Here is a 13,063-nt window from a genome sequence, read left to right on the forward strand (position 1 = left end):
ACTTTCCTGAAATAAAAAACTAACTGCGGATTTTTTTGATTTTTTTTTAAAAATTAAGAAGTGTGTGTTTTAATATGTAGTTTAAAACCTTTAACGCTTTACTCCAAAGATCACTTTAACACCATTCTCACACTTACGTTCTTGTATCAAGCATAATAAAAAAAGCCTACCCCGGTACCTGTTTTTGAAAAGGTTGTTAACCTGACCAAACCCTTTTTTTGGCCTTATCAATAACAAACATCAATAAATTTGAAATTGACAAGGATTTGAATTCACGTCGAGATCATTTTGCAATAATATATATTAATCCCTCTCGAAATTTAAGTTATCTACAGTAGTATTCTGCAACAATCTACAACCCATTGCATGACTCGCATTGCATTGACCAATCATCAGAAGTTTGTATGCAAACAAAAGATATCATTTGAAATCTGAGGCGATCAAAATACCATGAAGAAATAAGATGGTTTTGCTATTCAATTTTGCTTATGAATTAGTTAACTTAGTTTTATAAACTAAGTCCAAACAGCAAATTGGAGATACTGAATTGAATAGAATTTAGCATATCCAAGCCTTAAAGGATTCAATTTTTTTATACAGTTGAAAACGGTTGGCTCGATATCTCCGGGACCAGCCAGAGTTTTTTTCTCGCAAATATCGAGATAAGTGGGAATCCTTACTTAGAGTAAAAAATCTGGGAACCCTTACTTAGAGTAAAAAATCTGGTCCTTTACATGAAACGCTTAACTATTTAATGATACATATCCTTTTGTTATAAGGTACTCACCCTTTTTGGCGGATCTGAACTGGAACCTAAAAAGACATAGAATTACATTGAAAGAACACTGTAGTATGACCAGCCTAGGTTTTTAATTTGTGTAATCTGGACATCTGGCAAATTTAAGATTTAGATATGCAGGATAAACAGTGACCTTCAGATTGTTTCTACTAGCCCCAAATCCTAAGGCTGTCATTTAAGCTGCACTCTCACAGATTAATTTTGACAACTTTTTTATTTTTTATCTTGGAATGAGCCAATTTTTGCGAAAATCCATGGAAACCAGTTATATAAGACTGCTGACAAAAAAATTGGATTGCAGATTTTTATATTTAAGATTGAAAATTTATGTTTTATGCATTTTTCTTAAACCGTTACTAATGGTTTAAGCCATAAAACATTAATTTGAAATATGAAAAACTAAGATCTGATTTTTTGTCAGCAAACTTATATCATTTGTTTGAAGATGTTTATGCAAAAATTTGCTCTTTCCAAGACAAAAAATAAAAAAGTTGTAAAAATGACCCCTTTATATCAATCATAGGGTACCAGATACCCTTATTTAAATGTAATACCAAAGATTTATATTAAAATACCCTACAAGACAGCATTTAAAAGTAAAATGAGAAAAAAAGCAATCAGTTCCAGACAAAGCATGAGAAAAACATCAGTGCATGAAGGGGATAGATGAATCAGAAGTTCCATGCTTTGCTTTGCATTTCTGAAAAATAGGTGCAGTACAGCCATCAAAAGAGATGTCATTTAAGTCTAGTTATATACAGAGGCGAAAGAAATAAATAATAATATGTTCCAAAGGTAGTTTTATCATGGATTATTTTTTGCCATGCTTTTGTTGCAAGATTTAACAAGACTTTTAAAAATATATGTCCAACCAAAGTGCAAACTTTGACTGACAATGATGGTCAATCAAGGTAAACAGGAGGGTCATCTTGGCCCTACATCCTTCACCTGTGTATTAGTTTTATAATTCTTATTTTGGTACAGGCAATGTCATGAACCTTACTGTAAAGTTTAATGAATACTGACCAACCAATTTCAGAGTAGATGTCTTTAGTTCGCCCTACTGACCTAGTTTTGCAATTGATCAAAGTTCTTAAAACACATTGGGTAAACCGTAAATGTCCATATCAGGAAACTATTGGCAAAATTTCATCGAAATTGACAAACTTGTTCCAGAGTTGTTGTCTAAAAGGTTATTTTTCAATTTGAAAAAGAGCCAAAAAGTGCCTAACATGATTCACAAGTTACCAGACTTGCTTCATGCAGTAGGTAGTCCTTAATACAAATAATGGCCCTTGATTGACTTTAAGTGGAATTAAGTTGAGCGCGCTGTCGTATGACAGGTCTTGTTTTTATTAGAGACACGCCTAAAAAAATAGGGTCAGTCTGGAGCCCGGAACCACAACAATATTTTTATTTGGCCTGAAGGACAACCATGATTCTCCAATGAAAGCCCCAGTGATATAAGTGCATTTATGTCTGCATGCTACAGCAAAGAGAAAACAAGTTTTTAAGGAAGACATAAATATATCAAATTTTAGCAAAACCATTTTCACATGTTATTTTATACATGAAAGATGATAGCCAAAATGGGAGTTTCTACTTCATCAAAATAACAAAAAAATATCACATGCCTTTTGTATTTTCTTACTTGCATGCAATTTAGCAAAGTGTATTTAAAATTATGCTTGTTTATGGCGCTTTACATGCAATCATGTATCTGGCAAACTTAATTAATTCAGCTAAAATGCACCAAGTTGCCTTTCAACTGTAATGGTAATACATGTATGGTAGCATATGTCTGGGAGACATATAGTGAAGTTGAGCCTGGGACTGCTTATCATTTCCTAAAATTGTGCCTTGTTAGTCTAAACTCTAAGATATGCATGAAAACGCTTTTGAAGGCAGAAAATAATATACAATAAAAACAGGGGATGGTCTTATCAAAAAAAGCCTGCATGTTTAAGGATTGATTGCATTTACTGTGCTCATATAGCATAAACGCATAAAAAATAAGTCAATACTTATAGTTGCATTTATGAAATTATTCATTCAGGATTAAAAAAAGTATCTTCTGCAATTGAGTATTTGTTCTTAAAGAAGTGTAACCGTGAACATACATTTGTATAAAGGAATAGCTGATTATTGTAACGTCATAAATCATAGGTTAAAAGACGTTGCGCTAATCCAATTGGAGCGCAATATCGGAATAAACAATGACATCATACCTCCTTGTGTGTTTTACAATATGATCTCATTTGAGTTTTATGAAAAAAATAAAACAAAACAAAAGTATATTTGCGTACAGATATAAAAAATTATTAGCCTTAATATTTATTTTTGTAATTAATAGCTACGTGGTAACATTTTCCCCAGTTTAAAAGTGCCAACAAATTGCTTATATATTTTAATCTGTACACTAAACATACTTTACATAGGCTGTTTTTGTTTAAATCATTAAAGTCAAATGAGTTTGATATAATAATGCATTAAAATAAAACAACACATATTTTTGTGTCAACATATATTGTGCCCCTTTAACCTATATGGTGCCCCTTTAACCTTCATTGTGCCCCTGTAACCTATATTGTGCTCCTTTAACCTTCATTGTGCCCCTGTAACCTATAGTGTGCCCTTTTAACCTTCCTTGTGCCCCTGTAACCTATAGTGTGCCACTTTAACCTTCATTGTGCCCCTGTAACCTATAGTGTGCCCTTTTAACCTCCCTTGTGCCCCTGTAACCTATAGTGTGCCCATTTAACCTTCATTGTGCCCCTGTAACCTATATTGTGCCCCTTTAACCTTCATTGTGCCCATGTTACCTAAATTGTGCCCCTTTAACCTTCATTGTGCCCCTGTAACCTATATGGTGCCACTTTAACCTTCATTGTGCCCCTGTAACCTATAGTGTGCCCTTTTAACCTCCCTTGTGCCCCTGTAACCTATAGTGTGCCCTTTTAACCTCCCTTGTGCCCATGTAACCTATATTGTGCCCCTTTAACCTTCCTTGTGCCCCTGTAACCTATATGGTGCCCCTTTAACCTTCATTGTGCCCATGTAACCTATAGTGTGCCCATTTAACCTTCATTGTGCCCATGTAACCTATATTGTGCCCCTTTAACCTTCATTGTGCCCCTGTAACCTATATGGTGCCACTTTAACCTTCCTTGTGCTCCTGTAACCTATATTGTGCCCCTTTAACCTTCATTGTGCCCATGTAACCTATATTGTGCCCCTTTAACCTTCATTGTGCCCCTGTAACCTATATGGTGCCCCTTTAACCTTCATTGTGCCTCTGTAACCTATAATGTGCCCTTTAACCTTCATTGTGCCCCTTTAACCTTCATTGTGCCCCTGTAACCTATACTGTGCCCCTTTAACCTTCATTGTGTGTCTGTAACCTATAATGTGCCCTTTTAACCTTCATTGTGCCCCTGTAACCTATATGGTGCCCCTTTAACCTTCATTGTGCCCCTGTAACATATAGTGTGCCCCTTTAACCTTCATTGTGCCCCTGTACTCCATAGTGTGCTCCTTTAACCTTCATTGTGCCTCTGTAACCTGTATTGTGCCCCTTTAACTTTCATTGTGCCCCTGTAACCTATACTCTGCCCCTGTAACCTTCATTGTGCCTCTGTAACCTATACTGTGCCCCTGTAACCTTCATTGTGCCTCTGTAACCTATACTGTGCCCCTGTAACCTATATTGTGCCCCTTTAACCTTCATTGTGCCCTGTAACCTACATTGTGCCCCTTTAACCTTCATTGTGCCCCTGTAACCTATATGGTGCCCCTTTAACCTTTATGGTGCCTCTTTGAATGGCAACTTATGCAAGATCCTATATAAATAAAAAAGGAGCATACTTAAATGCACCAAAGAAAATTACCATAATCTTGAAGAGGATCATTCAGTTCACTACTTTTAGTTTCAGAAGTTGTTTCCGCACTCAGAGAATCATTTTTCTCTCCTTCTGTTGCCATGGCAGCAGGAACGTCTCGTCATTTCAGGACAAAGTAAGGGTTCTGAAATTTTATTTGGAAAGATAAAAATGTTAATAATGTTTAATTCAAACAGGTGCATATTTTTACAGGACTTCCATTAAGAATTTGAAACTTCCTTGCACTCAGTTTTGGATTTTTCCCCCTAAATACAGAAGTCTCTTGAACATGACAAACTTTTTCTTGGATAAAATATAAATACGGTAATATGCTTCTAAATTAAGCCAACTCCAGTGTTTTCAAACCATTCTTTTTAATTCCAGACTTATTGAACACAAAGCCTGAAATGTAACAGCAGGCTTAAAAAGTTATTTTTTTTAGAACTTCCAAGCTTTCACCTTTGAAACTTTATCTGAGGTGTTGGGATTTTCTCTAGTACTTCCAGGCTTCCTGCTGGCGATTGCCATTTGCGACAAAATCGCAAAAGTGGCGACAACTTTTCAAATTTGACGAAGTTATGGCGACAACGATTTTTTTGTAAATATTTTCTTAAAATGACGTAAGCGGTGCCCATGCGGCCTGCATGATAATAGATTCTGTCACTGTAATAAATCAAGTGCAACTGCTGGTGCGACAACAAATCCGATAATTAGGGCAAGCAGTCATGGCCCAGTCACCACCGCTAATTATTGCGGAATTTTATTGGTTTCACGGATTAACGATGACATCCTTCCAAGGACTAAATTTTGAAAGTACATCTGCAAGCACATTTCTAGGGAGCAATGTACTTCCAATCTTTCTTTACAGAAGCTTCTATCTATACTTGATGGAAAACAGTTTTGCAATGTTATATATTCCCAACAAATGAATAGAAATTCCTTCAGCGTACATGTATTTGAACAGATACAAATACAGAGTAAACAAATCTGCATGCTTCTTAATGATTGTGTTAAAAGGTTTTCACAAGTTGTAAATGTTGTAACACTAAACTCAACAGTTTTATTGTTTTTACGGGCATTATAACTTTGAAAAAAAAGTCAGCCCAAAAGTTATGATATCTATTCCATATTTCAACAAAATACAATTATTTACAGATGGATTTACTTTGTATATATACAGAAGAGAAATGTATTTAGGTAGAGTATGATATAATATGCATCAACTTGTATCTATGCATATGATGTCAAGAGGGGACACCCCTAATGCACGCTCTACAGTTTTGACTATTTCAGGGAACTCAGAAGTTTATTGATTCACTTGCATGTCCTCAGTGAAAACAATTTTCATTATCCATAGCCATGAAGGAAACATGGACTACTTAGTGACAGTGTTTCTAATATGTTTAGTTTCGTTTAATTTTAATTGTATCTTTTAGTCCTAGACTCTCTCATGCCCATCAAACATTTCTACCAAAATACTATCAAGTGACAGTACTGCAGGTGCTAGAACTTACTTTGAGGAAGTCAGTGGTGATGTTGTCTGCTGTAATTTTGGTATACTTTGACTAAATGAACAGTAATCATGAAGCCAATTTTGATATAGTATATCAAGTTGATGCATTTTAATGTTGGTTTAATGGTTAGCGCATTTTAATGACAATCCATGAAAAATCAGAGACAGCCCGTGTTCTCTCCGAAGTACCACAGGGGACAGTTCTTGGCCAAATTGCTATTTTTAGCCAACATAACACAGGTGTTACAATCCTCTAGAAGTTGTTTGCTGATGACAATATGCTCTTAAAAGTCACCACAAGTGACCATGACAGATGAAGATTTCAAGAGGACCTTTCTGCATCAGAGATTTTTTAGGAAACTTGGCACGTTAGTTCCAATCCCTTAAAATGCTATGTTATAAGAATATCACCTCAACCCACACTCAATACCTCCCCCATGGACACATTCTGCAAGTAGTTTAAGCCAGCAAGTACCTTGGAGTCACACTGACAAAGAACCTCACCTGGGACCAACACATAGGCGTTATAACAGGCAAAGCCAATCTGACACTCGGATTCCCACGTAAGAATATCAAGGAATGCACCCCAAAAATTACGAAAGCTTTCTACAAAACTATAGTATGACCAATCTTAGAAAATGCTTCAACTGTCTGGTACCCTTACAAACAGGCCCGCACAATACCTATCAAGCAGGTACAGCGCAGGGCATTGTTTTTTTTTAAAATGACTAATTGTCAAGAACTCCAGGATTCATCTCCAAGATGATCAAAGACCTCAACTTGATGACTCTTGAACAGTAATGTAAACACAGCAGGCTGCATATGATGTAGAAGATCCATGAAGACGTTATAGCCATCTATGCCGCAAAGTACCTCTGCAAGGGTGACACAAGCACCAGAGGCCACCACAGACTGTACTAGGAGCGTATTGCAGACCAGACGTTGGCAAACAGCTTCTTTCTAAGAAATGTGAATGACTGGAACCTCCTGTCAACTAAGAGTGGTATCAGCTCCAACGCTGGATGCCTTCAAGGCTCTCTTGATTGAGCAGCCTGCCACCTCAACACCAGTGATACACACATGCGTACATAGTTTTATAAGTTTTAAACATTATTAAGACATTAAGTTGTTACCACCATGCAGTCTTGTTGTGCTAAGTACGCCCTTTTAAGAGCCCAGCTCAGTATTTAGAAGAAAAAGAAGCAGAGTCCCTCGAAAAATAATTTATAATCATAGATATATTACTGATTTCTTGATTGTTAGTTATGCATTAGGTTATTAAAGCACAGTAAAAAATCACAAAATATAAAAAATATTTTTTCCTTCGCGATTCTCAAAATGCATACATATAAAAAACAACAACACCTGTTTATTTTATTTTGTTTTGTTCTTGACAGCTGACTTCCTGGGTTAGTTTTATGCTTACACCGTAATGACTGGTCATAAGTCTGCCTTCTCAGATTTCACATTTAGACTGAATTAAAGACTACGCAGTCTAAAAAGTCACATGACCTCTTAAAATCCAAAATGGCTGACGGTAATACATTTTTAGTGTCTTTTACATGATTATTTACGTTTTTCTTGTATTTTTAACGAAACCTTATGTAAGAAGTAACTGATTATGGTGCAAATAACACGGTTTTTACTTATTTTACGATTGTCAATGATATCTTATGTGTAATTCTAAGTTCTTTTCAAGTTTCTATTTGAGTGGGTGTTGGAAAATGAACCAGTGCCAGTTGTAAGGACGTCGGAGTATTTTTTATTAGCTTCATTCATATTCATTGCAGAATATTGCTCGAAATGTCTTCAAATCTGCAAAATGATTGTATTAATTTCATTAAGATATCTTGAATAGGTATACCCTAGGTATGAACATATTATAAAAAAATGACTAAAAAAGGTATTTCTGCCATTTGTCTGATAAATTATAAAATATATCCATCATCTTTAAATTGTGATTTACAAAAAATGTTTATATATCTATATTGCTGTTGTTTTAATACTTTTCAAAAAATGCAATACAATTGTGTTTGTTTCATAAATTTATCTCAGTGTTTTAATTTTCACTTTAAAGGGAATGGTGGTGGGGCCATTTGATAGGGTTTCTTTTCAAACCTTTCATTCAACAAACATGAATATTTATGACTGGCATTTTACTGCTACAATTCCTATACGTTAGAAGTCAATGCTCCTCAAAAGAAAAAAAGTATATAGGGGATATTTTTACCTGGCCTGACAAATATACACTATTTCAGGAGGGGAATAGGGCTGAATAACGGCCCCAAAAAGGGCAAAATAACCCCACTCTCTATGCAAGGTATAAAAATCAATTTCATTTTTTTTTTACATGTATTCAAGCATTTCCGGTTTGGGGTTGCCTCACTGTAGTCGTCTGCTCTCTGGTGTCCCTTCTTATTTTTAGCTATTTTCATAACATTAAGACAATGACCCTTTAACATTCATAAAACCCATTTTTTGGAAGATCTACAGTATTTGCATTTAGACAGAAAGGCAATTATACATGGCAGGTAACTCCTACATCCAAACAGCTTAAACATGTCCAAAATATCATGGCTGTCGTGTAGCCACCGCCGCACCACTTTTTCAGCCAATGGAAAAAACACAATCATTTTAGATTTAAAAAAAATATTCCATAGATCTAGGCATATTTTGAAAAAATTTTACCCTCTTTCGTTATGTTTGTGTTTATTTTTTTTAATTTGAAATCAATCTACTGTAAGTGAAACATAGCAAGTGATTACTAGGGATGCAAACGAATATTTGAATATTCGATCGAACGTTTGATATTCGAATGTCAAAATCGGTATTCGAATATTCGATGTTTTTTGTTTGATATTTTATTAAACCTTTTGTCTGCAAATGTGTTGTATATATATATATATATATATACCATATTTCCTCGACTATAAGACGGAGACATTTGGTCCCGATTTTTAACCTTAAAGTAGGGGGCCCGTCTTATAAGCGAGGCTATAAGAAATTCAGAAAGAATAGAGTCAGAGTCAGGAATTTCAACATAAGGTATTCGACTGACTGATTTATTGTCTGTTGATGACATCCCAATAAAAGTGACACGATCACACCCATCGAATTAAGACAACCGTCTGCTTTGTTTCGCTACGATGAACACTCGATAAAACGCTTGTTATCGGTCCAAACACATTGTTTTTCACAGTAGACATATTTTGCTACCTTTAAAATTAAAATATTTTTGACAAAAAATATTTAAAAAATTGAATTGTTATTTTTTCTATGTCGTAAATAAAACTTACTTTTTCCTTACAATTAGGCTTTGCGTATATCATGCAGATACATGTAACTGGCAGATTTCAATACGCATTTCATTAATCGTTACATTAATTTATCCGCAATCATCAATGGGTATTTATTTCTCAAAATTTAAGTCCCATCAACTGCAATCCAAACAAACACCTACGAAAATTTAACTTATTAACACATGTAATGGAATGTGTCATGTTTGTCGGCTGCAGATCAAACAGTACAATTTGTGACTTCACAGCACAGCTGTGTAAAGATCAAAGGTGCACTGCAATGGTTTGTATTTAAATAGGTCAATCAAATACCGTATGAACCCATTTAACTCCCAAGATTGCATCTAGGCTGGTTAAAACATACTATACGATCGGCAAATTAAAATCAATAATCCTTAGCAAATGAACAAATTTAGTTGATAATTGACTGTTTAGCTTGAATATTAACACAGACTTGGTGAATTTCAAGTGCTGGATTTGCTTTAAAAATCAACCCCGTCTTATAAACGAGTCGAGACAAAAACACCAGATTTCACGGGCAAAGTTAGGGGGTCGTCTTATAAGTAGATCGCCTTATAGTCGGGGCAATACGGTACGCCTGTCTTGTTTTTACCACGATTGATCCCTAATGCCAGAGGCGTGAACGTGATGACACAATGCACACGTCATATGTTAATTAGGGACATTTCGTCGCGACTATAAACAGTACCCGAAATTTTACGAAAATTGCCTATTAGACAAGTGACATCAAACAAGTTTCAATTATTTTCGATAAATTTTAATGACCAAGCCAATAATGGATAAACGGAATCAGCCAACAAAGTGGTGTCATGGCTGTCAAATAACATTAATAAGCTTTGCAATATTCCTCAAAACGCCATAATGATATGAATGACATGTGTTAGTCATGCGCTCTTGACTATTTTCCATGTTTTATTATAACTTCCGCGCTTTGAAGTGTAACATTGTTGTACAATAGATTAGTAAAATATTCAGTTTTTTGTTTTGTTTTATTATTTAAATAGTTCCCGAGTAGGTTTGTTTTTTTCCATGGTTATATTTAGTAGAGATCAATCCCAGAACGAGGCTGCGCGTCCTACAGAATGACCATCTGCTGGTGCATCACGACATTCAACTGAGAATTTACGATCATGGCCTTGTGAATATGAATGCTGTGGAATTTAAATTATTTTGGATTTTTTTTTGTTCAAAATCTATTGCTTTTTGTTGGATTTATTTAGTATATATATTTTGGGGAAAATAAGGGTCCGTCGTGTGCTCCGGTTTTATCAAAGGCCCTGGCTATTACTGTAGCGAACAATAACAGTAGTTTACTACATTTCTTAAATATTCATTTTGGTTATCGAATATTCAAATATTCGATCGAAAGAATTACCTTATATTTGAATATCAGTTTTGCCATTCGTTTGCATCCCTAGTGATTACTGATTGAATTTAAAAATAAATTAATTAATATAATGAATTAATAAATGAAGGAATGAAATCATGAATGAATGAACATACAAACTTGTGAGGAAAGGAAAGGAAGAAAAAAATGATTGATTGATTGATTGATTGATTGATTGATTGATTGATTGATTGATTGATTGGACAAACAAACGATGCATGAATGAAAAAAGAATGAACATGAAATGAGTGATTATATTACCTATTTTATAATTGTTGCATGAACAACCACTCTAATTATGTGACACGGGGTGCTTATGCCTACAGAGGCTACGGTCTGCCTATTGTGTGAAGTTCATGGTCACACTTTCTTCATGCTGCGACCATCAAGACGTACCTTTATGGCACCATGAAATAGGAATGTCTTAATCACTTGATTGTGCATCATATTCATAAAGAACAGAATTGATGCACTTGCCTATAAACAGGTGGCAAATGAGTTTAAAGTGTTTCTAGGTAACATTTTCGTTGTGTGTATGGCTCATTTCAATGAACTGTGAAATGAACTTTGGCTCATACCTGATCAATACTTATTTAATGTTGTTTACATGTATGTGTAAATATAAATATATATATATATATATAAGTATATATTGTTGTTACATTTTGTACTCATTTTATACTTTCACTAAATGCTAAAAAATAGTATACATTCTTTAAACATATCTCTTATATAAATATCCCACTAGATTATGTATGAAAATACTGCTCTAAAATGTTGTCATTTTATTCTGAAATACACCCTAAAATGATCCTATACGCATCCTCAAATAATAAATTATTATCCTAAATGTACTTTGGCCGCACCACTTGTAAAATGCTGACGAAGGGCCTGAATATTGTTTACTGATTATCAGTAAATTATTTGATCTCTTAATAGTTAAAATGATTTATGAGTTATTTTCAATGATCAGAATTGTTAAAATAACTTTGCACCATTTTACCAAGTAGGAATTGCACATTCAACTTATTTTTAAATTTTCATCATTTTGGTCAAGAATGAGTTTTTAACAAAAAAAATAACAAAATCTCATAATATTTCAATTTCAACAAACTCAGCAATAAGCTTAGAAATGTCATTTGATATGTGTTTGTGCATGCTATTAAAATTGTTTTGAGCATTAGCTGTATATGCTTGTATCGAAATAAATGTTCTGTTCTTTATAATAATAGACATCATGGCGATGATGCTATTAAAAATGAAACCATCATTTCTAAATGTGGATTAAATGGAACATTTGAATAAAAAGATAGGATAAATTAAATAAAAACCTTTTACCATATCTAATCATTGCCTGAGAAACAAGTGGGGAACGAGCCCTCTGTCCACTCAGCCATCACCACTGATGTTTTGCTGAAGAACCCTTTAGATATAAATTACATTGCAATTTTTATCTTAAGAGTTCTTCAGCAATAAGTATAAACTTTTAAGCTTATAAATCAAAGATACTTAAAAAAACTGATGATTTTTTTTTTTATGATTAAATGTGGATTACTTCAAACATATGAGTAAACCATCAGCTTTAAAATTTAATACTGATGTTTTAAGGGATAGATGTTTATAATTGTCGGATACCACCGATAAACTACTGGGCTATGTTTTATGTGTACCATGGGCGATTTGGCAAGGAAAATCTCGTAACCATGAAAAATTAGTGTGGCAGTTTTATTTGATCTGCAGGTTTCCTCAGTAATTCTGTCTCTCATATATGCACAGACACTGATATTTATGTTTGCACATGGTAAAAGTATTCTGGCGAAAGCTTGAATTAAACTCAGTCCGCCTGATCACTACATATTTTAAACCAGCCCGTTAGACCACTCACCTGCGGAGACAACTGACTGTATAGGGTTATTTATGTGTATTTAATTGTGACTTGCAATTTCATTGGAAGAAGAGTTGTCTCCCCTGCCTCATACATATTTATATAAACAAGATTCTGTCAGTCCCATGGTTGCTGATGATGATTCTTCTTAAGCTGCATTTTCAATGTATGTTTATATGCTTGACCATATATTTCATAATATAAAAACTAAAGTTTCACTCTGGTTCTTTTCATTTTAATAATTGTTCTTTACCTATTAACAATTGTTTTTTTCTGACAATGCA

The 13,063-nt window shown here is 34.3% G+C and overlaps 2 protein-coding genes across 4 annotated transcripts in view; one reads left to right on the top strand and one right to left on the bottom strand.

The window, feature by feature from the left end:
- Window positions 1-7,693, bottom strand: part of LOC128232920 (uncharacterized) — a 29,488-nt gene extending 21,795 nt beyond the window's left edge. Inside the window, exons 1-4 of one of the 2 annotated variants that reach the window (XM_052946723.1) lie at window positions 7,556-7,608; window positions 7,064-7,216; window positions 4,687-4,822; window positions 788-813 (exon numbers count right to left, since the gene is read on the bottom strand). In XM_052946723.1, the coding sequence (XP_052802683.1) occupies window positions 788-813; window positions 4,687-4,780 (120 nt within the window). In that variant the 5' untranslated portion in view covers window positions 4,781-4,822; window positions 7,064-7,216; window positions 7,556-7,608. Of the gene's footprint in view, window positions 1-787; window positions 814-4,686; window positions 4,823-7,063; window positions 7,217-7,555 lie in introns of both variants that reach the window. The other variant, XM_052946722.1, reaches the window with a different exon arrangement.
- LOC128232918 (rabankyrin-5-like) overlaps window positions 7,685-13,063 on the top strand; it is a 60,629-nt gene continuing 55,250 nt past the window's right edge. The window contains exon 1 of one of the 2 annotated variants that reach the window (XM_052946720.1): window positions 7,685-7,727. In XM_052946720.1, coding sequence (XP_052802680.1) covers window positions 7,718-7,727 — 10 coding nt within the window. In that variant the 5' untranslated portion in view covers window positions 7,685-7,717. Of the gene's footprint in view, window positions 7,728-8,456; window positions 8,511-13,063 lie in introns of those variants that run through there. The other variant, XM_052946721.1, reaches the window with a different exon arrangement.

Source organism: Mya arenaria, chromosome 4, assembly GCF_026914265.1.
Source record: "Mya arenaria isolate MELC-2E11 chromosome 4, ASM2691426v1".
In the NCBI taxonomy this organism is placed as follows: domain Eukaryota; kingdom Metazoa; phylum Mollusca; class Bivalvia; order Myida; family Myidae; genus Mya; species Mya arenaria.